The sequence below is a fragment of the Pipistrellus hanaki genome (assembly GCF_964339955.1).
Source record: "Pipistrellus hanaki genome assembly, chromosome: 21".
In the NCBI taxonomy this organism is placed as follows: Eukaryota; Metazoa; Chordata; class Mammalia; order Chiroptera; family Vespertilionidae; genus Pipistrellus; species Pipistrellus hanaki.
The window spans coordinates 8,356,650-8,377,812 of record NC_140523.1 but is presented as its reverse complement, the minus strand read 5'-3'; the positions used below and the strand labels follow the sequence as shown (position 1 = coordinate 8,377,812).

The window sequence follows — 21,163 nt, the reverse complement described above, 5'->3', positions numbered from 1 at the left end:
CTCCGTCCTGCTGGCCGCCCGGAGCCACTGCCGTCCCAGGCCCCCCGCCCTCCGTGGGGTGGAGGCAGTGGACCCTCTCACAGGGACACGGGGAGAGGCCTTAGTAGGGCGCTCAGTGGGAGCCGTCCTCCTGCTGTTGGGGACCAGAATGCCTCCGGTGACACCCCAAAACCGCTCAGTTGGACAGCTTCCTTGGACAGGGAACAGCTGCTCCTCTCCCTGTGACTCAGGAGGTGTGCTCGGCCTCGCATGTGCTCCCCTCAACCCCCCACCCCGCCTTCCAGCTCAGCCACCTGTCCCCGTGCCGCCCCCGCCGTGGCCTGTGCAGGATTCTGGGCTCGGCCCAGGGAGGCAGGAGCCGGCAGCCTGGGGCCGGGACTTCCTGGCCCCCTGCAGGCGGAGGGGGAGACGGGGTGCATATGACACACTTACAGCCTGGACAAGGCGGCCACAGGGGCAGGTGAGCCAGTTCACCGGGGGCTGAGCGTGCCAAGGAGCGGGGGCGATGGAGGAAGAGGAGGGAGCCCCGCTGGGGGCTGCAGGGTGGCGCTCAGCGTTGCGCCTGCTGAGATCCCAGGGCGGGAGCCCCAGGTGGGGAGCTGTCAGCGAGGAAGGGGGTTGTGGCCTCCTGGGTGGGGGGTGAGGGAGGGACTGGTCTGGAGCCACAGGCCTGGCGGCGTGAGCTTCCCGCCTGGGCCCAGCGCCCTCCTCTGAGAATGCCTCCGGGCTGCCAGAGGGGGGTCCCTACGTGGGGTCTCAGCAGCACCCCAACCCGTGAGGCTGCCGAGGCCGAAGCAGCCACCCAAGAACACTGCCAACCCGGTCTGTGCAGCTGCTTTTATTAGAAAGCTGGTGTGCAAAATGGCGTCCCTCCCCAAGGACTCCCCCCACCCCCGGACGCCCCCCTTATGTCCTGTGGGGGGTTAGGGCTCGTGTAAAAATACTCGGAAAGGCTCATGCGGAAATGAGAGGATGAGGAACGAGGGCTCCACCCGGGGCGGGGCGGGCGGGGCGGGCGGGCCCCTCACAGTGCTGCTCCCTCCGAGGACGGCGGAGGAAGGCGATGGCGGAGGCTGGCCACAGGCTGGTTCTGGTAAAAACGGTTTAAAGCCTCAGCCACGAGCACCGCCTTCCCCTGATCGGCGGGCACCTGCTCTGGGCTGAGGCCTGAGGCCTGTCCTGGCCGGGCGTCCCCGCCCTGGAGGCTCCTGGGGCCCTGGGCGGCCTCAGGTCCCAGCCCCCCGGGCGCTAGGCCTCCGGGACCCCGTGCAGCGGCTGCTCTTTGGACTCCAGCGGCGAGAAGCGGTGCAGCGCGGGCGCGGCGGCCGGGAAGAGGGCGGGCTTGCGCGGCAGGCCCGGGAAGCCCTCCTGGTTCCTGCGGTTGAGCAGGCTGACCCTGCGCGCCAGCTCGGGGCTGGTCTGCGTGGCGCCCGGGGCCGGGCAGGGGTCCGAGGACAGCGAGGACAGCAGGTCCTGGGCGGCGGGGGCGGGGGCCGGGGGGCCGGGGCTGGGCGCGGAGGACGGCTCGCGGGCCGAGCTGCAGGCGCGGGAGGAGCACAGGGTGTGGCTGCTGCCGCTCTGCCCGGAGCCCGAGCTGCCGGTGGAGCAGGACGGGCTCTCGGAGGCCGAGCTCGCCCAGGCGCCCTGGCCGCGCAGCCTCGGGGGCTCCCCGGAGAAGAGGTCCGAGGACACGCCGGGCCGGTGGACGTCAATGGCCGCCGTGGTGACCACGCCCGCGGCCGGGTCCGGGACGCCGCTGTCTGCGGAGAGGAGGGGCCGCCTGAGGGCGGGTCCGAGCCCCGCCGGCTCTCGGCGTGGATTACCGTCAGCTCCGGGAACAACGCACACGTGTGTGCACGCATGCACACAGGAACACGTCTGACACAACAGGATCCTCGGGCACCAGTGATGTGTGGCCGTGGGACACCGCCCCTCTGGATGGCCGCCCTCGGCCCCTCCCCCCTTCCTCCCAGCTCGCCCCCAAGATCCCCTTTCCTCTACCCTCTAGCGTACCCCCCGTTGTCCCCCGCCCGCACCCCTGTCCCTGGGCCAGATCACACCGGCTCACCCCCAGCTGCCCTCGGAATGCCCCGCTCTGCCTTCCCACGCTCCCGACTCCAGGGCCTTCGTGTTTCCAAACACCTCGTTCAGCCACCGGGGGGCTCCCTGCTTCCCCAGACCAGCCCGCCCCAGCCCCAGCCCAGCCCCAGCCCCAGCCCCACATTCTTGGTTGTTCCCACTCGAGCTCCCGCTCCAAACCTCCCTCTGGATTGCCCTGCTGACTCCCCACTCACAGCCCCCACACTCGCTCCACAGTCTCACTCCACACCCCCCGGTGCCATGTACCCCCCCCCTCCGGTAACCACTCAGCTGGCCCCTCAGCCTGCACCCCGCTCCCCGCTCAGCTCGCCTCCATCACTCCCCCCCCCCCCCCCCCGCGTGGCCCTGTGGCTCCGCCCCTGGCGCCCCCTCCAGCCGCTCATCGCCACCATCTGCCCTTCCAAGTAGCTCTGCTGGCCGGGGGCGGAGGCTGGGGGGCGCGGGGACGGACGGTGAGGACCCCGGCAGGCCCACGGCTGTGACGCGTGAGTGGTGGGGAGGAAAGCTTCACTGATCCACCGGGAGCCTGGCAGCCCAGTGCCTGCGGCGGCAGCCCGGCTCCACAAGTGATGGGTGCCCAGCTAACGGGCGAGGGGGTGGCCGTGACCCCTGCTGAGAGGCAGGCTCTCCTCCGGCCTGGCCCGGCAGGCACCCGCCCCGGCGGAGTCTGCAGGGGAGCCCCGGGTGGTGTGGGCACCTCTATGGCGTGTCGCCCAGAGCCCTCGGGGCTGGCCTCGGGGTCACCGTTAGCAGCACACGCGGTCTTTCCCCGCCTCCAGTGGCCCCGGCCCCTGCGTGTCCAGCTGTCATTTCTCATGTCACATAGATGCTCCCTCGACACAGCTCCTGGGCAGAGACCAGCTGGGCCCCTTCCTCCCTGAGGACGGGACTGCGTCACTGCAGCCCTCCCAGCTCCTGCCTGCGGCTCAAGGCCGTGGACACGGCAGGTGCCCCTCTAGGGAGCTCCAGGCGGTGGTGTCAGGAGGTTAAGGAAGCGGGGGGCGGGGGTGCGCATGTGGCAGGTCTGTGGGCGCCCCATCACCCCCGCTGAGTACGCCTCAAACCTGACCCAGCTCTGTCCCCTCTCATCCTGCCTCCGTCCTTGTCCTGGACGTTCCCGCCGTGGGGACTGCAGGGAGGAGGACAGACGGCCATACAGACGGCAGGACGCAGAGTGTCACGGCGCTCCTGGTGCACGGGGTTATTTTAAAGTCTTCGTTCCTCTCCAACCCGGACCTGACTCCCTGGGCCCCATCATGGCGTCGGGGGTCAGGGGACTGGGGTGACGGCCGAGGGACAGTGGCCCGCCGTCGCCTCCAGTGCTCCGGACCCAGAGCCAGAAATGGGCACCAGGGCTTCCCGTCCGGGTGGCCGAGCAGGTCAGGGCTGTAGCTCACCCGTCAACACCCCTCAGCACCCCGCGGCCCCGGCCACCACCACATCCAGATGCCGAGCCCCAGCCCGCCCTCCTAGCGCCCCAGTTACTGCCTGAAGCCCCAGCCAGGCTGGCTCTGTGCTTAGGGCACTGCGGACTGAGGGGTCCAGGGTTCGAATTCAGTCAAAGGCACGTACCTCCAGGTGCGTGTGGAGGCAACCGATGGATGTCTCTCTCACTTCTCTCCCAGTTCCTCCCACTGTTCCTATAAACCAATGGGAGGGTTCACAACAAGAAGTAAAAATAAAATAAAAGCGGTCTTCCTGAAAAGGAAAATAAAGCTATTAAAAACCTCCCGAAGACCAGCTGAGCGGAGCTCGGATCACTGAGGACACACAGACCAGAGGAGGGGCAGAGGCGTGGGCAGGCGGGCCACACCCACGGGTGGCGATGAAACATCAGCAGGGATGTCTTGGCTGCAGAGCACTCCCCCCACCCCCCACCACCCCAAGGACCCGGGAGCCAGCCCCATGGGGCTCCCCGGCCCCGGGTTCCAGCGCCCGAAAGAGGAGTTGCCACAACCTCTGGCTCCGAAAACCTGTGGTGAGTGTGTCCCAGCGTCATCTTAGAAACCCACGTGCTTCTTCCCCAAGGGTCACAGAGCTCGGCGCTGGCGTGCTCCGCGGTGGAGCGTCTGCCTAGAACCAGGAGGTCACGGTTCGATTCCCGGTGGGGGCACAGGAGGCAGCTGATCCGTGATTCTCTCCCTCTTCCTTTCTTCCTAGAATCAGTAAGTAAGCACATGCACACCGGAGGCCGGTGCATGAAATCCGTGCCAGAGCTGGCCTGCCTCCCCCTGGCCGCCAGCCGGCTTCCCTCCGGCACTTGGGCCCCGGGCTTCCCCGGCCTTATCCAGGATTTCTGGTCTGATTAGCATATTACACGTTTATTACTATGCATACGTAAGTAACTTTAAAAAGCACCAGGGACATGGTCTGGCTTCAGGACGAGGGCTCAGGCAGCTCCCGCCCAGGCGAAGGTGCCGGCAGAACCGCTGCTGTGCTGGGCGCTCCCCACGAGGTGCGTCTCCATCAGCGTGGTTGGCGCTCACCCCGCCCTGTGGTTCCCTGAGGCCCCGTCCCACCCGCCGCGTCATGGCTGTTCCATACAAACGGCGGTCGTGGCTCACACTGCAGACTTTCCTGGAACCTCTCAGCCCACACGGCGCCGGCCGCAGCGTGTCCCACAGCCCTGCTCCTCGGCCCCGGGCCCAGCTCGGGGGCAGCGTCTGCAGCTCAGGCTCCCCGGCCCTCCGGCCCAGCTCGGGGGCAGCGTCTGCAGCGCCCTCTGTGCGCGCCCCCGGCCCGGCAGGGCCCAGGCAGCAGCTGGCCTCGGCCTGTTCCTCCCGAGAGACCTCAGAGCGCACACCTGGTGGCCAGCGTCAGCCCAGAGCACAACCCAGCCACCGCCACCGGCACTCCCAGGACCCACTCGCCAGGCCCGGGGCCCTCCCGCCTCCTGCTCCACGGCCCTCCCGCCAGCCTCCGCACCCGTCACCCGAGGTCACCCTCCACGGACGCGCCACAGCAGCAGGAGGGCACGGGGCCACACGGGGACCGGGAGGGCACACGGCCACACGGGGACCGGGAGGGCACACATGGCCACACGGGGGGACCGGGAGGGCACACGGCCACACGGGGACCGGGAGGGCACACGGCCACACGGGGACCGGGAGGGCACACGGCCACACGGGGGGACCGGAGGGCACACGGCCACACGGGGGGACCGGGAGGGCACACGGCCACACGGGGACCGGGAGGGCACACGGCCACACGGGGGGACCGGGAGGGCACGCGCGGCCACACGGGGGGACCGGGAGGGCACACGGCCACACGAGGACCGGGAGGGCACGCGCGGCCACACGGGGGGACCGGAGGGCACGGCCACACGGGGACCGGGAGGGCACACATGGCCACACGAGGGGACCGTAGGGCACGGCCACACGGGGACCGGAGGGCACACATGGCCACACGGGGGGACCGGGAGGGCACACACGGCCACACGGGGACCGGGAGGGCACACACGGCCACACGGGGGACCGGGAGGGCACACGCGGCCACACGGGGGACCGGGAGGGCACGGCCACACGGGGACCGGGAGGGCACGGCCACACGGGGACCGGGAGGGCACACGGCCACACGGGGGGACCGGGAGGGCACACGGCCACACGGGGGGACCGGGAGGGCACGGCCACACGGGGGGACCGGGAGGGCACGGCCACACGGGGACCGGGAGGGCACACGCGGCCACACGGGGGGACCGGGAGGGCACACGGCCACACGGGGACCGGGAGGGCACACGCGGCCACATGGGGGGACCGGGAGGGCACACGGCCACACGGGGACCGGGAGGGCACACGGCCACACGGGGACCGGGAGGGCACACGCGGCCACACGGGGGGACCGGGAGGGCACACGGCCACACGGGGGGACCGGGAGGGCACACGGCCACACGGGGGGACCGGGAGGGCACGGCCACACGGGGGGACCGGGAGGGCACACGCGGCCACACGGGGGGACCGGGAGGGCACGGCCACACGGGGACCGGGAGGGCACGGCCACACGGGGGGACCGGGAGGGCACACGGCCACACGGGGGGACCGGGAGGGCACACGGCCACACAGGGACCGGGAGGGCACGGCCACACGGGGACCGGGAGGGCACGGCCACACGGGGGGACCGGGAGGGCACACGGCCACACGGGGGGACCGGGAGGGCACACGGCCACACAGGGACCGGGAGGGCACGGCCACACGGGGGGACCGGGAGGGCACACGCGGCCACACGGGGGGACCGGGAGGGCACACGTGGCCACACGGGGGGACCGGGAGGGCACGGCCACACGGGGGGACCGGGAGGGCACACGCGGCCACACGGGGGGACCGGGAGGGCACGGCCACACGGGGGGACCGGGAGGGCACACGGCCACACGGGGGGACCGGAGGGCACGGCCACACGGGGGGACCGGGAGGGCACACGCAGCCACACGGGGACCGGGAAGGCACACGGCCACACACACGGGGGGACAGGGAGGGCACACGGCCACACACACGGGGGGACAGGGAGGGCACACGCGGCCACACGGGGGGACCGGGAGGGCACATGGCCACACGGGGGGACCGGAGGGCACGGCCACACGGGGGGACCCTGAGTGCCCGCTCAGGTGCCAGCAAGGCTGCCCCTTAGGGCACCTACGACCTGAGGCCACGAGACCGAGATGCAGAGCCACGGCCACTCCACCTGACGCGGACAGAGGCAGCCGGCGAGAGGAAGGAGCCAGCCCAGGTGCAGAGGGCAGGCCCCCACGGGCACCTACCTGGCGAGGGCTGCAGCTGCTCCACGACGCCCTCCGTGGCCGTGGCCTCCACCACGTGGTAGCGGCCGCGTGGCCGCAGCACCTGCGGGGCCCTCAGCGCCTCCTCCCGCTCGGCGGCCAGGTCCAGGTCCTGCTGGGCCAGGTGCGCCCGCAGCTGCCGGATCTCAAACTGCGAGGAGAGGGGTGGTCAGGCCGCCGGAGGGTCTGGGCGAAGGGGGCTTGTGGAGGGCAGGCGGGTGCGGGCCAGGTCTGGGCGCTGCTCATGGGGCTCTGAGCTCCCACAGGCTGGGCTGCCCCAGAGCCGCCTCCGGCCTAGTGTGTCCCCTCCTCTGGGCCCTGCCCCCCCTGTGGGCCCTGCCTCCCCCGGGGCTCTGCCCCCCCTGTGGGCCCTGCCCCCCCCCCGTGGTCCTGCCCCCCCAGGGGTCCTGCCCCCCCTGTGGGCCCTGCCCCCCCTGTGGGCCCTGCCCCCCCCCGTGGTCCTGCCCCCCCCAGGGGCCCTGCCCCCCCTGGGGTCCTGCCCCCCCTGTGGGCCCTGCCCCCCCCTGTGGGCCCTGCCCCCCCCGGGCCCTGCCCCCCCCGTGGGCCCTGCCCCCCCTGTGGGCCCTGCCCCCCCCCCGTGGTCCTGCCCCCCCCGGGGCCCTGCCCCCCCCCGTGGGCCCTGCCCCCCCCCGTGGGCTCTGCCCCCCCTGTGGGCCCTGCCCCCCCCCGTGGTCCTGCCCCCCCTGTGGGTCCTGCCCCCCCCGTGGTCCTGCCCCCCCTGTGGGCCCTGCCCCCCCCCCGGGCCCTGCCCTCCCTGTGGCCCTGCCCCCCTGGGGGACCGGAAAGAGCTGTGCTTGTGGGAAACCCCTGGAGGCCTCGGGGGCCTGGGTTTGAGGCCGTGTCAGGTGTCTGTGCTGACCCAGTGCCCCCCCCAATGCTGTCCCCCCAACGCTGTCCCCGACCCACTCACAGGCCTGCCGCCCCCCCCACCCCCCCACCCCCCCCCCCCCCGCTCACAGGCTGTGCCCGACCCTGGTCTCAGATGAGGCTCAGACTCTGGACCTCAACAGCCCTCCCCCCGCACTAAAACGGGGGGGGGGGCTGGCCTCAAAGGGTGAGAAACGGGCTGACGTGTGACCGTGGCCGGGGCGGCCCCTCTGGCAGAGACTCCGAGGTCACAGCGGCCCACGGGGCAGCCCCCTGACCCTGCGGGGGGGGGGGCCCTCCTGCCAGGCCGCGGGGAGCCGCACTCGGCCCTTCCCCCACGGCTGCGCAGGGCGGCAGCCCAGCTAACGGCTCCGAGCAGCTGCATTACTGATGGCCTGTCATCGACAGCAAGCTGCTGGGAGTCCCCCTGGAACTGAGGCCAGACGGCACGTGGTGACAGGCACGGACACGGGCATTCCAGGGGAGAGATGTACACGCGTGTGCGGTGCCTCCCCCCGCTCCCCTCCTCCCTCCCCCCCTCCCTCGGGAAGGTCAGGGGAAGCGCGTGAGCGGCTTTGGAAGGAAAGCCCTCCCTCCGTCCGGAAGGGAGTCCTGGCCGGGCCCTGCCTCCGGAGCACCTGGTCCTTGGTGCCGGGGGCCGCGGGGCTGGCAGGGAGGGCCGGAGCGGGCGCGGGGACCACCCCCGGCCTGTGGGAGGGACGGAGCGTTCCCGTGGGGCCCTCTGTCCTGGGACTCGGGGAGGGCGGAGGTGCGGCCATTAGGGAGCCTCGCCCATCAGACCCGCAGGGTCGTTACCTCCGGGCCGGAGGGAGCGCCGCAGGCTGGACTGTAACGCCGGGTGGGCAGCTCCTGCACGGAGGGGGGGGGGCGGTCTGGGCCCTGGAGGGCAGCACCACCCTCCTCCCTCCCCGCGGTGCCCGCGCGCCCGGCGGACGGCACAGTTTATCCCATCGGCGGCCGTGGTGGGAACAGGGGTCGGAGCAGCTGCAAACCTGTGGCTTGGGGGGCGGCCCTCCATGCCCCGGAGGGACGGTCAGGGCCGTGAGCTTCAGTGACGGAGAGGATAGGAAGTCACTGCTCTGAGGGCTGCCTGCACCGCTAGCGGCTGTTTCACAAACCTCTGCCGTGTTCAAACACACGTGACAGCCCACGGAGGGAGACCCGAGTGACGGGGGGGGGGCTGCTGCGCTGGGGGGGAAGGGGGCGCCTTTGGAGGAAGAGGCTCTGGAAGGGGCCGGCACCAGGCTCACCCCGAGGCCAGGCAGCACCCCTTTCCCGCACTGTCTCCCGCCTGGAGGGACCCGCAGCGCTGGCAGGGACGGGGCTCCCCGGGGGGATGGGGGGGCTCCCCCGGGAAGGCTGTGGCATTGGGGGCGAGGCCACTGCTCCCACCGGGAGGAGCGGGAGGAGCGGCTGGAGCCCCCTGACCCTGCGGCTCCCCCTCCTGGACGAGGTGAGGCCGGCGCTCAGAGGGGGTGAGGGTGACGGAGCCGTCTCCCTGGGGGACCCCATTCCCACCGTCGCCCACGCCCGCCCTCTCTGGGCTGATGCCCCAGCGCCACCCGGGCCTGCCGGGGGTCCTGGCGCCGGGGCCGGCCCGTGGTGACGGGAAGGTGAAGTCACACGACGTTTATGCGGAAACAGGCAGAGTCCGCCGGCGTCCAGGGCCACAGCTTCCTGCACCGACGACGGCGAACAGACCTCACAGTGGAGACCCCACCAACACCCTGAGCCCGCGGCCACGCGGGACCACAGCGATGTCATGGCAGCAGCCTGCCCTGCGCTCACCGCGGGTTCCCCCAGACCCAGGACTGCACCCCGTCCTGAGGCACATCCGACAGTCCCCACAGCCAGGAGCCACCACCGGGCGGTCCCCACAGCCACCGCCGGGCGGTCCCCACAGCCACCGCCGGGCGGTCCCCACAGCCCGCAGCCACCGCCGGGCGGTCCCCACAGCCACCGCCGGGCGGTCCCCACAGCCCGCAGCCACCGCCGGGCGGTCCCCACAGCCACCGCCGGGCGGTCCCCACAGCCCGCAGCCACCGCCGGGCGGTCCCCACAGCCCACAGCCACCGCCGGGCGGTCCCCACAGCCCGCAGCCACCGCCGGGCGGTCCCCACAGCCCACAGCCTGTTGGGACTGTCTGGTGAGCACTCACAGTCGTCCTGCTTTCCTACCTGGAACATGGGGAGGAGTCACCCTGTGTCCAGGGCCAGGCTCAGCTGAGCACTCACAGCTCCTTCGAGGATGCCATTCCCACACCGTCTTCAGATCAGGAAAACCAGGAAGGCCACAGAGAACCGGGCTGTCTAAGCTCGCGCTCCAGGGGCAGCGACTGAGCTGGCTGTGCGGCCCGAGTGGCCCAAAGCCTGTCCTCACCCAGCCCGGCGCTGTGCCCCCCAAGGGCCATGCCACCTGCCCCCAGCCCCTCTCACAGCCCCAGGGGTGCCTGTTGCCGTCCAATCTCAGAGCCGGTCTTCAAACCCAGCCGAACAGGAGGCGTCTGTCCGCCTGGCCTGTGGGGTGCCCCGCGCTGGGAGGGCAGCGTCCTGGCTGCAGACCAGCCCCCCGGCCTCCGTGCCCGCTCCCCCCACCCAGGCCTCCTGCTCCCTTTCGCTGCCCTGACTCGGGAACAGCCAGCGCTGGGGAGAGAAGTCGTGGGTCTGTTTCCCTTTTCCAGGCGTCACCACCCAGCGCGGTCCTCGCTATTCACTGCTCTGTCCTGTGCAGACCCTCTCCGCTGAGACCCCGGAGCAGCCGCCAGGGGTCCCCTGACCCAGGCCCCTGCAGCTCGATGGCCACGGAGCCCGGGAGGTGGTGGCTGGAGGGTCTGAGCTCGGCGGGTGCGGGGGGCTGTGACGGCGGAGCGGGAGGGCAGGTGCTGGCGGGGCTGGAGGCTGTGCATGCAGGGCGGCGGCCACGGGGCCGGGTCTCTGATGAGGCAGTGCAGTGAGGACAGCCTCTGTGTCCCGCCAGCCCGGCTCTGCCTAACACCCGGGCCCCTCCCCTCTCGACCCTGGGCCCCGAACCCGGCCACCCCGCTCCCCCTGCTTGCTGCAGCCTCTCCCCTCAGGGGCCCTCACCCCAGCTCCTCTGGACCGTCCACTCTGCCCGCCCCTGCTGGGGGCCGCCACCCCAGCCCTGTGAGAGCAGCAGCCAAATCCTGCCCGGAGGGAGGCCCAGGTCGGCAGGGGCTGAGCCCAGAGGGCGCTCCACGCCATGGCTGCCCGGCCAGGGAGGATGGAGGTGCCTCCCGCTGGCGGGGCTCTGTCTGCCCCACCGGCCCCACCGGCCCCGCCGCCCGGCCCCGCACAATGTGCTCCCTGGGCTGCACCCCCTCTGGCCACCCCCCTCTGGCCACCCCCTCTGGCCACCCCCCTCTGGCCACCCCCTCTGGCCACACCCTCTGGCCACACCCGCAGGCACTGGGTGTGACATGAAGGCGTGGGCTCCCGGAGAAAAAGACCTGGTTCCAGGACAGACGTCCCGAGGGTGCTCTGCGGGAGGGACCTGTGCTCCTGGGGCCCTCAGTGCCCTCCTCCCCGTGCTCCCCTGCTCCCCGCACTGGGCTCCCACAGGAGCCGCCGCCCGGCACCCACAGACGAAGGGCGTGAGGGCCAAGGGGACTCGCCCGGGCTATCGTCCTGGGGGTGGAGGTCCCCGAGGGCACAGCGCTGCCACATCGGGGGTGTCCGGGCCCCGGGGGCGGCCGCCCAGCAGATGGATCCAGCGCTGAGCCCAGAGGACCGGGCTGAGCCGCCCGCGGCGGTGCGGGCGGAGCCGGGCGGGTGCCATGGGCCCGCGTTGGGCCGAGCCAGCCTGGCTGGGCCTTCGAGACGCCCGCCCCCCCTGACCTCAGAGCCCCGCGGCTTTGGGCACCCGCACCCTGAGCCCGGACACCCCGCCCCCCCCCCCCCACCTCAGAGCCCCCGCACCCTGAGCCCGGACACCCCGCCCCCCCGCCCCCCGACCTCAGAGCCCCCGCCCCCTGAGCCCGGACTGAACCGAGGACCCGCGGGGCCGTACCCCCTGCTCCTGGCAGATCTGCGTCAGCCGCTCCAGCTGCTCGTCCCGCACCACCTTGGCCTTCTCGTACTGCTGGATGACCAGCTCCAGCTCCACCTTCACCGGCAGGACGTACGCTGCGGGCAGAAGGCCGTGAGCACCCGGAGCCGGGCCGGGGGCGGGGAGGAGGGGACCAGCAACCCCCAGAGAGTGGGGGCGGCCGGGGGGCTGAGAGCTGTCCTCCCAGGGACGCCCCTCCGCTGGGCCGAGGCTCCACAGCCTCCGCCGTGCCCACCCCTCCCGGGCAGGAGGTGAGCCAGCCGTGTGCCCAGCCCGTGTGCCCAGCCCGTGTGCGGGCCAGGAGCGGGGCTCAGAGGCCTCTGACCTCTGACCCCAGAGAACATCGAGAACAAGACAGAGGTGAGCCGCTGCGTGGGACAGCCGTGCAGCATGACTGACCTTGAGGGACAGCGACAGGCTCGGCTCTCCGCAGTCCCCCGCCCCCGGAGCTGGCTGGGCGCCCCCCTCCACCCCACCCCCCGGCCGCGGAGCCCCGCTCTCACCGTCGATGACCCTCTTCACCCGCCAGATGCGGAGCAGGATGATGAGGCTGATGGCGTCCCAGGGGCTGCGGGGCCCGTTGGCCACCGTGGACGCCACCATCGGGGCCAAGGACAGGACGATCACGGCGCCGTCGAACACCTGGGGGCGAGCCCGGGGCTGGTCCTCAGCCCCACACCGGCCAGGCCGCCTGCGCCCGCCCTCCTGTCCTCCCGCGGAAGGCGGTCTCCCCTGACAGGACTCCCACCCCAGGTGCTCCAGCTGGTCCTCCCTCCAGAGGGGCCGCTGCCCCGGCTCCCGCCCCTTCTGGGGCTGCAGCCCCGGCCCCTCCTCCCGGGCAGCGGCAGCCGTTCTGGGGAGGCGGGGCCTGGAGAGGGTCCCAGCCTGTGACGGCCCTGCAGCTCGGCCTCCTCGTGAGATCTCTGCCAGCCTCTGCCCCTCCACTGCCCCCTCTGCTCCGCCAGAGAAGCCAACGCGGGGGGAGGCGGCCGGAGCCACCGGCTCAGCCCCGCCTCCGGGCCGCAGTCAGGTTTGACACTTTTCAGAACTCGGGATGTGCAGCCTGTCCAGCCCCCTGTCCTGGGAGCCCCATGTTCCCTCCGCCCACCTCGCGGGCCCGGGTCCGAGGAGGAGCAGGCGTCTCCGGGCGGCAGCTCACCTCGATCTTGTTCTCGATGTAATCCCACAGCCCGAGCACCACGATGCGGAGGACGGTCTGGAAGAGACGCAGGAGGTGGGGGCGGCCCTGCCCCCAGAGGGCGCCGCCCACCGGGGGAAGCGTCTCCCCCACCCATGGGTGCCAGCCCCTCCCACATGTCCCCTTCCCCTCTGCCCGGCGGGGAGCAGGGAGCCTTCCCATGAGCCCCCGGCTCCCTTCCCTTTGGGGGTCACCGCCCAGCCCGCCCCCGTCAGCGGGCACGCGGCCACGCTCTGAGTACGAGTCCCGGTGCGCCCCCCGGGGTCAGGGCCCGGCTTGCCCTCCTGTCCCCCCCCCAGCAGGAGGCTGCGGTGCACAGCGGTGGTGCGGGGCGTCTCCATGGGGCTGGGCAGCGGGGAGTGTGCTGGGTCCCCCAGTCCCAGCTGCTGCGCCCCCGGCCCCCAGCGGTCCTGCCCGGAAAGGCAGAGGCCCCCGGTTCGGGCTGTTGGCTTCTGGGGGCAGCAGCTCAGCCTTCACTCCCCTCCACTCCCCCGGGAAGGGAGAGGCAGAGAGACAGAGAGAGTGGGAGAGACAGAGACAGGGAAACAGGGAGAGACAGGGAGAGACAAATAGACAGAGACAGGGAGAGACAGAGAGAGTGGGAGAGACAGAGACAGGGAAACAGGGAGAGACAGGGAGAGACAAATAGACAGAGACAGGGAGAGACAGAGAAACAGGGAGAGACAGAGAGATAGAGACAGGGAGACAGGGAGATACAGACAGAGACAGAGAGAGACAGGGAGATACGGGGAGAGACAGAGAGAGACAGGTAGACAGGGAGACAGGGAGATACAGGGAGAGACAAACAGACAGAGACAGGGAGAAACTGAGAGACAAGGAAAGACAGAGAGACAGTGAGACTGGGAGACACAGACAGGGAGAGACAGAGAGATAGAGATGGAGAGACAGGGAAAGACAGAAACAGGGAGATGCAGGGAGAGACAGACAGGGAGAGCGAGGCAGAGGTGAGCAGACTGGTGAGAACTGGCCTGCAGGCCGCCACGCCCCCACAGGAAGGCCAGTCCCCTCCCTTTCCTGGGGGACCTGCCGCGGCCCCGGAAACACAGGCCAGGTGCCAGCCTGGGCACTGCCCGGCGTGTCCCTCACCCGATGGGCGCGCAGGCAGAGGGGGGCTGGGCCCGCTCCCAGAAGCCCCCCGGGATGGGAGCCGGGCCCACCTCGGAGAAGAAGCCGGAGAGGATGAGCAGGCTGACCCAGTGGATGACCCCCGCGAACTGGAAGGCGCTGGGAACTGCAAGGCAAGGACAGGGCGGTCAGGAGGAGGGCGAGGTCAGGAGGAGCCGGGGCACCGGGAGCAGGAGGTCTGGGCGGAGCCAGGCCGGCCGCCCGGGGGTGTCTGAGAGGAGGGGGAGGGGCGGGCCACCCTCCGTGCTTTCCTCTACGGCCCCCAACCCCCGCCCCCAGGCTGCCTCTTGGGGTCCAGCCCAGCCCTGCGGACTCCAGGGCTCTGCCTCTGAGGGGCTCAGGGAACATGGGCTTCTGGACCCGGGAGCTTGTCAGTCTGGCCGCGCTGTCAGAACACCCCACCACCAGCCTTCCCGTGCCCCCTGCCCCGCACCAGCTCCAGAGGCCCTTTAATACAGGCGCCAGGTCAGCTCCGAGCAGGCCAGCACATCCACCAGGTGGCGGACCCGAAGCAGGTGCTCCCGGAGGACAGGGCTGGGGGCTCTGACAGAGACTGGGGTGCAGACTGGGGTGCAGGTGCTCCGGGAGGACAGGGCCAGGGGCTCTGATGGAGACTGGGGTGCAGGTGCTCCCGGAGGACAGGCCCAGGGGGCTCTGATGGAGAATGGGATGCGGGTGCTCCGGGAGGACAGGCCCAGGGGGCTATGATGGAGACTGGGGTGCGGGTGCTCCCGGAGGACAGGCCCAGGGGGCTCCGATGGAGACTGGGGTGCGGGTGCTCCGGGAGGACAGGCCCAGGGGGCTATGATGGAGACTGGGGTGCGGGTGCTCCCGGAGGACAGGCCCAGGGGGCTCCGATGGAGACTGGGGTGCGGGTGCTCCCGGAGGACAGGCCCAGGGGGCTCCGATGGAGACTGGGGTGCGGGTGCTCCCGGAGGACAGGGCAGGGGGCTCTGATGGAGACTGGGGTGCGGGTGCTCCCAAAGGACAGGCCCAGGGGGCTCTGATGGAGAATGGGGTGCGGGTGCTCCGGGAGGACAGGCCCAGGGGGCTATGATGGAGAATGGGGTGCGGGTGCTACCCGAGGACAGGCCCAGGGGGCTCTGATGGAGAATGGGGTGCGGGTGCTACCCGAGGACAGGGCCAGGGGCTGTGATGGAGACTGGGGTGCAGGTGCTCCCAGAGGACAGGCCCAGGGGGCTCTGATGGAGAATGGGGTGCGGGTGCTCCCGGAGGACAGGCCCAGGGGGCTCCGATGGAGACTGGGGTGCGGGTGCTCCCGGAGGACAGGCCCAGGGGGCTCCGATGGAGACTGGGGTGTGGGTGCTCCCGGAGGACAGGCCCAGGGGGCTCTGACGGGGATGGGGTGCAGGTGCTCCCGGAGGACAGGGCCGGGGGCTCTGATGGAGACTGGGGTGCGGGTGCTCCCGGAGGACAGGGCCGGGGGCTCTGATGGAGACTGGAGTGCAGTGCTCCCGGAGGACAGGCCCAGGGGGCTCTGACGGAGACCGGGGTGCGGGTGCTCCCGGAGGACAGGGCCGGGGGCTCTGATGGAGACTGGGGTGCGGGTGCTCCCGGAGGACAGGGCCGGGGGCTCTGACGGGGATGGGGTGCAGGTGCTCCTGGAGGACAGGGCCGGGGGCTCTGATGGAGACTGGGGCGCGGGTGCACCCGGAGGACAGACCCAGGGGGCTCTGACGGAGACTGGGGTGCAGTGCTCCTGGAGGACAGGGCCAGGGGCTCTGACGGAGACTGGGGTGCAGTGCTCCTGGAGGACAGGGCCAGGGGCTCTTACGGAGGCTGGGGTGCAGTGCTCCTGGAGGACAGGGCCAGGGGCTCTGATGGAGACTGGGGCGCGGGTGCACTCGGAGGACAGACCCAGGGGGCTCTGACGGAGACTGGGGTGCAGTGCTCCTGGAGGACAGGGCCAGGGGCTCTGACGGAGACTGGGGTGTAGTGCTCCTGGAGGACAGGGCCAGGGGCTCTTACGGAGGCTGGGGTGCAGTGCTCCTGGAGGACAGGGCCAGGGGCTCTGATGGAGACTGGGGCGCGGGTGCACCCGGAGGACAGACCCAGGGGGCTCTGACGGAGACTGGGGTGCAGTGCTCCTGGAGGACAGGGCCAGGGGCTCTGACGGAGACTGGGGTGTAGTGCTCCTGGAGGACAGGGCCAGGGGCTCTTACGGAGGCTGGGGTGCAGTGCTCCTGGAGGACAGGGCCAGGGGCTCTGATGGAGACTGGGGCGCGGGTGCACCCGGAGGACAGACCCAGGGGGCTCTGACGGAGACTGGGGTGCAGTGCTCCTGGAGGACAGGGCCAGGGGCTCTGACGGAGACTGGGGTGTAGTGCTCCTGGAGGACAGGGCCAGGGGCTCTTACGGAGGCTGGGGTGCAGTGCTCCTGGAGGACAGGGCCAGGGGCTCTGATGGAGACTGGGGCGCGGGTGCACCCGGAGGACAGACCCAGGGGGCTCTGACGGAGACTGGGGTGCAGTGCTCCTGGAGGACAGGGCCAGGGGCTCTGACGGAGACTGGGGTGTAGTGCTCCTGGAGGACAGGGCCAGGGGCTCTTACGGAGGCTGGGGTGCAGTGCTCCTGGAGGACAGGGCCAGGGGCTCTGATGGAGACTGGGGCGCGGGTGCACCCGGAGGACAGACCCAGGGGGCTCTGACGGAGACTGGGGTGCAGTGCTCCCGGAGGACAGGGCCGGGGGCTCTGACGGAGACTGGGGTGCAGTGCTCCCGGAGGACAGGGAGGGGGGTGCTGGCAGCACGTCCTGGGCAGGGGCCTGGCGGGCGCAGGCGCCGCTGGGAACGTGCTGCTCCCCTCTGCCCGCTCAGAGTCCGGGGCCGAAGGACGAGGCCAGGGTCACGCAGGGGCAGTGGACCCAGCCTCCCCGAGCTGAGGCTGGGACCCGGGGTGGCAGACACAGGTCTGGAGCGGGGAGGCTGTGTCCTAGGCTCCAGGTGGGGGCTCGGGGTGCCCTGGCGTGGGGCCCACCTGACCCTTAAAGTCGAGCCAGGAGGCGGCCCCGCCCGTGAGCAGCAGCGGGCAGGGCAGGGCGAGGCCACAGGCTCTGATTCTGGAATCGTAAACCCTCCTCCCCCACCCTTCTCCGAGGAACGGGGCCTCCTTATGCCGCGGCTGCGTCATCAGAGCGGAGGGCTCTGGCTGTGCTTGTGGAGGCTGCTCGGACCCCCTCCCTCCCTCCTGGAGATTTCTCTCTCAGCCCCATCCAGCCTGGCCAGGCCAGCAGCCTCCGGGCCTGGCAGCGCCCCCAGGAGAGAGGCTTGCTGGGGCCTGGGGCTGGGGCTGGGGGCTGGGGGCTGGGCTGGGGCTGGGGGGCTAGGGGCTGGGGCTGGGGGCTGGGGGCTGGGCTGGGGCTGGGGGGCTAGGGGCTGGGGCTGGGGATTGGGGCTGGGGGCTCGGGGGCTAGGGGCAGGGGGCTGGAGCTGGGGGCCCGAGGCAGACCTCATAAAACGCAGGCGGGTGGGCGCAGGAGGGAGGGCCGCCCACGTGGTTAGCGGCAGAGAGGCCGCGTGCACACCCTGCCGGCCCCTTGGGAACCCAGAGAGCTGACGGCCCCCCTCTGGTGGCGGGTGGTGGGGTGGGAAGGGCCTGGAGGCCTCTGAGAAACTGTCCTAGACCCGCCCTGGGGTGGGGTCTGCAGTCCCGTGTGGCCCAGGCAGGAAAGGAAACCCTGGGGTGGAGCTAGGTAGGGGGGCGGGGGAGGGTGAGAGGGTGGGAGGTGGAGGAGAATAATCTCCTCTCTTCTGTCTCTGGCCTTGAAAGACCCCCTTTCTGAACTGGGGGACGTGTGAGCCACCCCCTCGGCCAGAGCTGAGTCTCAGCCCCCCCCCCGCCCCCCCTGCAGCCAGGACGTCACAGACACGCCGGGGCCTCCAGCACCGGGACCGGCCAATGGCCGGAGGAGGGTGGGATGGGGATGGTTTCTCGTGGGCACACGGAGGCCCGGCCTGCCCGCTCGGGGCTGCCGGAGGCCGATGACAGCAAAGCACTTACGTGGGCGGGGCTGGCGGGACAGGGAGGCGCCCCATGTGGAGCCTCTTTAAGCTGCAGACACTGCAGCCGCCAGCCCAATGGAGTGACAGCGCACGCAGGGCCCATGTCTGACCTCGGTCTCGGGCGTGGGGTGCGGGAGGACGCGGGAGCGGCCACGGGGCGGGGGGCACCGGTGCGGGGTGGCAGCTGCCCCTGTCCGCCCGGCGGCGGGGGGCTGCGCGGGGACCCTGGTGGGCGCGCAGGGAATATGGACAAGTATCGGCACAGGCCCCCCGGCTACTCACACTGGAGGAGCTTTATATCTATTAGCAGTTCCAGGGTCAGGAGAATCACCACCAATATTACACAGGCTACCAGGACACTGTTGAGACTGGCACTGAGCAAAAATACCTGCCACACGGCCGCTCTCTTCCCGCAGCACGGCCTCAGCCAGGGGGACCTGCGGGGACAGAGTGGGGAGAGGCGCTGAGAGGGGCCCGGAGGCCCTGCTCTCACCCCCCCACATCCCACTCCCCGAAACACCATCTTATCAGGAGGCTGCGGAGCCCAGTTACAAAGCCCCACTCCGGTAGAAACAAGATGCGGGGCCAGGGGGTGCCTGTGGGGGGGACGAGGGGCCGGAGGGAGTGGGGAGCCCTGCCTTCGGCTCCCGTTCCGGACGCTCCCGAGCCCCAGGCACGGGCCCCTGAGAGGCTGTGGCTGGTCGAGAAGCACCTGGAGCCGACACGCGCTCATGAGGAGGCTGCGACGGCCCTCACACTGGCCCCCTTCCCTCCGTCCAAAGGGGCAGACAGCGCGCCAGCCCGAGTCCCAGGGCTTCCCCCCAGCCCCCAGCGCAGCCCGGAGCCCGAGGGGCCCGAGCTCCCGGCTCAGGAGCCGGCAGCACAGGGCTCAGCCACGTCTTCCCGGCGTTTTCCAAATCTCTGGGCGTGGAGGCGCGGTCCGGGCTCTGGGGGAGCGCCAAGACTGGGTTCAACCCCCCTCGGGAGCCGGGTCCCAGGAAGGCGGCACTAACCCGGGGACACGGGGAGCGGCCACCAGGGGACGGGCCAGGCGTGTCTGTCCGGGCGGCAGGAAGGACGAGGCAGGAAGCCCCACCTCCCGCTCAGAGGGGGGCCCTGCCGCCTGGACAGAGGCCCCGAGAAGCCAGGTGCCCCCCGAGGTGCTGTCAGCCGCGCTGCTTCTGTGCCCGGCAGACCCTTGAACGTTGAGAAGGTGGCTGTCACTCAGTGACGGCTCTGCTGATCCATCCTCTCACCCCTCCCCCTCCTGCTCCACAAGGGCCATGCCTGCGCCTTCCCGGCCCTATTTCCACCCTTCACAGCTCTCACCCCGTCCCCAGCTCACACGTCCCTCCCTCGGCTCCTGTCAGCGCCTCCCTCGGCCACAGGCCCGGCAGCCTCAAAGGAGGGAACTCCAGCTCCACCCCCGCTAACCCCAGGCCCATGCCCCCGAGTGTGAGCCCAGCACCCTCTCCGGCAGGGGTCCTCAAACTTTTTTTAAAGTGGGGGCCAGATCACGGTCCCTCAGAGAGCTGGAGGGCCGGACTATATGAACTACTAATTCCTACTGTAACACCTGGGCTGCGCTCACTGCCCAAAGAACCTGGCGGGCCGGATCAGACTCCTCTGCGGGCCGCATGTGGCCCGCGGGCCGTAGTTTGAAGACCCCTGCTCTCCGGTCACAGCTTTGAGGGTCCCTCGGCTGGCATCGCGCTGAGCAGCCAGGCCGTGAGTCCGGGGCCAGGGCTTCCTCGGCTAAAGCCCCTTGGGGGGCAGGACCCCGAGGCTCGGCTCAGAGCCGAGCGGAAGGAGCAGACGTCCGGCTGCTCAGGCTGCTAATAAAGCGTCCTCTGACGCTCGGAAGAGTCTGACATTCCGAGGAGACGGGGTTTTAGCAGAAAAGGAGGATGAGTCTCATTTCAAAACGTCCAAGTGACTAAATGACAACTCACGGAGCCTCCTGGGCGAAAGGGACATCGGCGCCGACTGCGGTTTTTCTTTATCCTCAGGGGGAACCTGTTTCTTATTTGGCGTTTCCCTTTTCAGAGAGGGAGGGAGGGAGGGAGAGGGGGAAGAGCCAGCGTGAGAGACAAACGTGCTCGGTGTGCGGGACGATGCTCCGCCGAGCCACGGCCAGGCTGACTGCACTTCTCCTGTTGTGGCTGATTTCCGAGAGGGAGGGAGAGGAGGGCGGGGGGAGCATCCATGACGGGAGAGTGATGGGTCCGCCCGCCCGCCCGCACTGGGGATGGAGCCCACACCGGGGCCTGCGCGGGCTTCCGCTCCTGAAGATTCTGTCTGTCTTTCCACCTCCTCAGCATCAGCCCATCCCACCAGCGCCGGTGCTCGGGCGGCGCTGCCCCGGGCGGCCACCAGAGGGCAGGAGCGCCCAGCTCCAGCTCCGGGAGCAGGAGGGCAGCCAGGCGGCCAGCGGGGCTGCCGAGGAGCAGATGGCAGGCCCGCAGGGGGCTGTGTTCCATGTGTGGTCCCACCAGTGGCTCCGGAGCCGCAGAGATCCTGGCTGGCGGGCACCGGCCGTGCCGCCTCTGCTCTGTGTACGAAGGAGTCCCGGTAAACGCTGGAGGGCCGCTCCAGAGCATTACATGAACTTGGCTCCTTCACGGAGGCAAGGCCGCGGGGGCCCTGAAGGGGCGGCTCCAGGTCCCTGCTCCGTCAGGCAGTCCCCACATGGGGCACCGAACAGCCCTTTCCGAGGGGGGGCAGGCCTGGTGCCTGTCACAGGGCGGCTCCTATGGGGTCTGGGCTCCGCCAAAGAGCTGCGTGCTGCCAGGCCAGCGAAGAGGAGGGTGCAGCACTAGGGGGCGCTGTGGAGACCCTAAGTCGTCCCAGCCAGTGCTCACAAGCCGGGGGCCAGAGGGCCACAGCACAGCCCCTGCCCGGCTGCCAGCCCTGTCAGCCCCGCGCCGAGAGGCTCGCCCCTCAAGTCCCCAAAGA

General features: G+C 70.9%; 1 protein-coding gene across 2 annotated transcripts in view; it reads right to left on the bottom strand.

Annotated features, from left to right (window-relative positions):
- Window positions 1-1,212: 1,212 nt before the first annotated feature.
- The window catches only part of TMEM266 (transmembrane protein 266), a 44,185-nt gene continuing 24,234 nt past the window's right edge, over window positions 1,213-21,163 (bottom strand). For both annotated transcript variants that reach the window (XM_084869214.1, XM_084869215.1), the window contains 7 exons: window positions 18,491-18,645; window positions 14,219-14,292; window positions 13,002-13,058; window positions 12,346-12,484; window positions 11,804-11,919; window positions 6,851-7,019; window positions 1,213-1,760 (listed from right to left, as the gene is read on the bottom strand). In XM_084869214.1, the coding sequence (XP_084725340.1) occupies window positions 1,249-1,760; window positions 6,851-7,019; window positions 11,804-11,919; window positions 12,346-12,484; window positions 13,002-13,058; window positions 14,219-14,292; window positions 18,491-18,645 (1,222 nt within the window). In that variant the 3' untranslated portion in view covers window positions 1,213-1,248. The remainder of the gene's footprint in view (window positions 1,761-6,850; window positions 7,020-11,803; window positions 11,920-12,345; window positions 12,485-13,001; window positions 13,059-14,218; window positions 14,293-18,490; window positions 18,646-21,163) is intronic.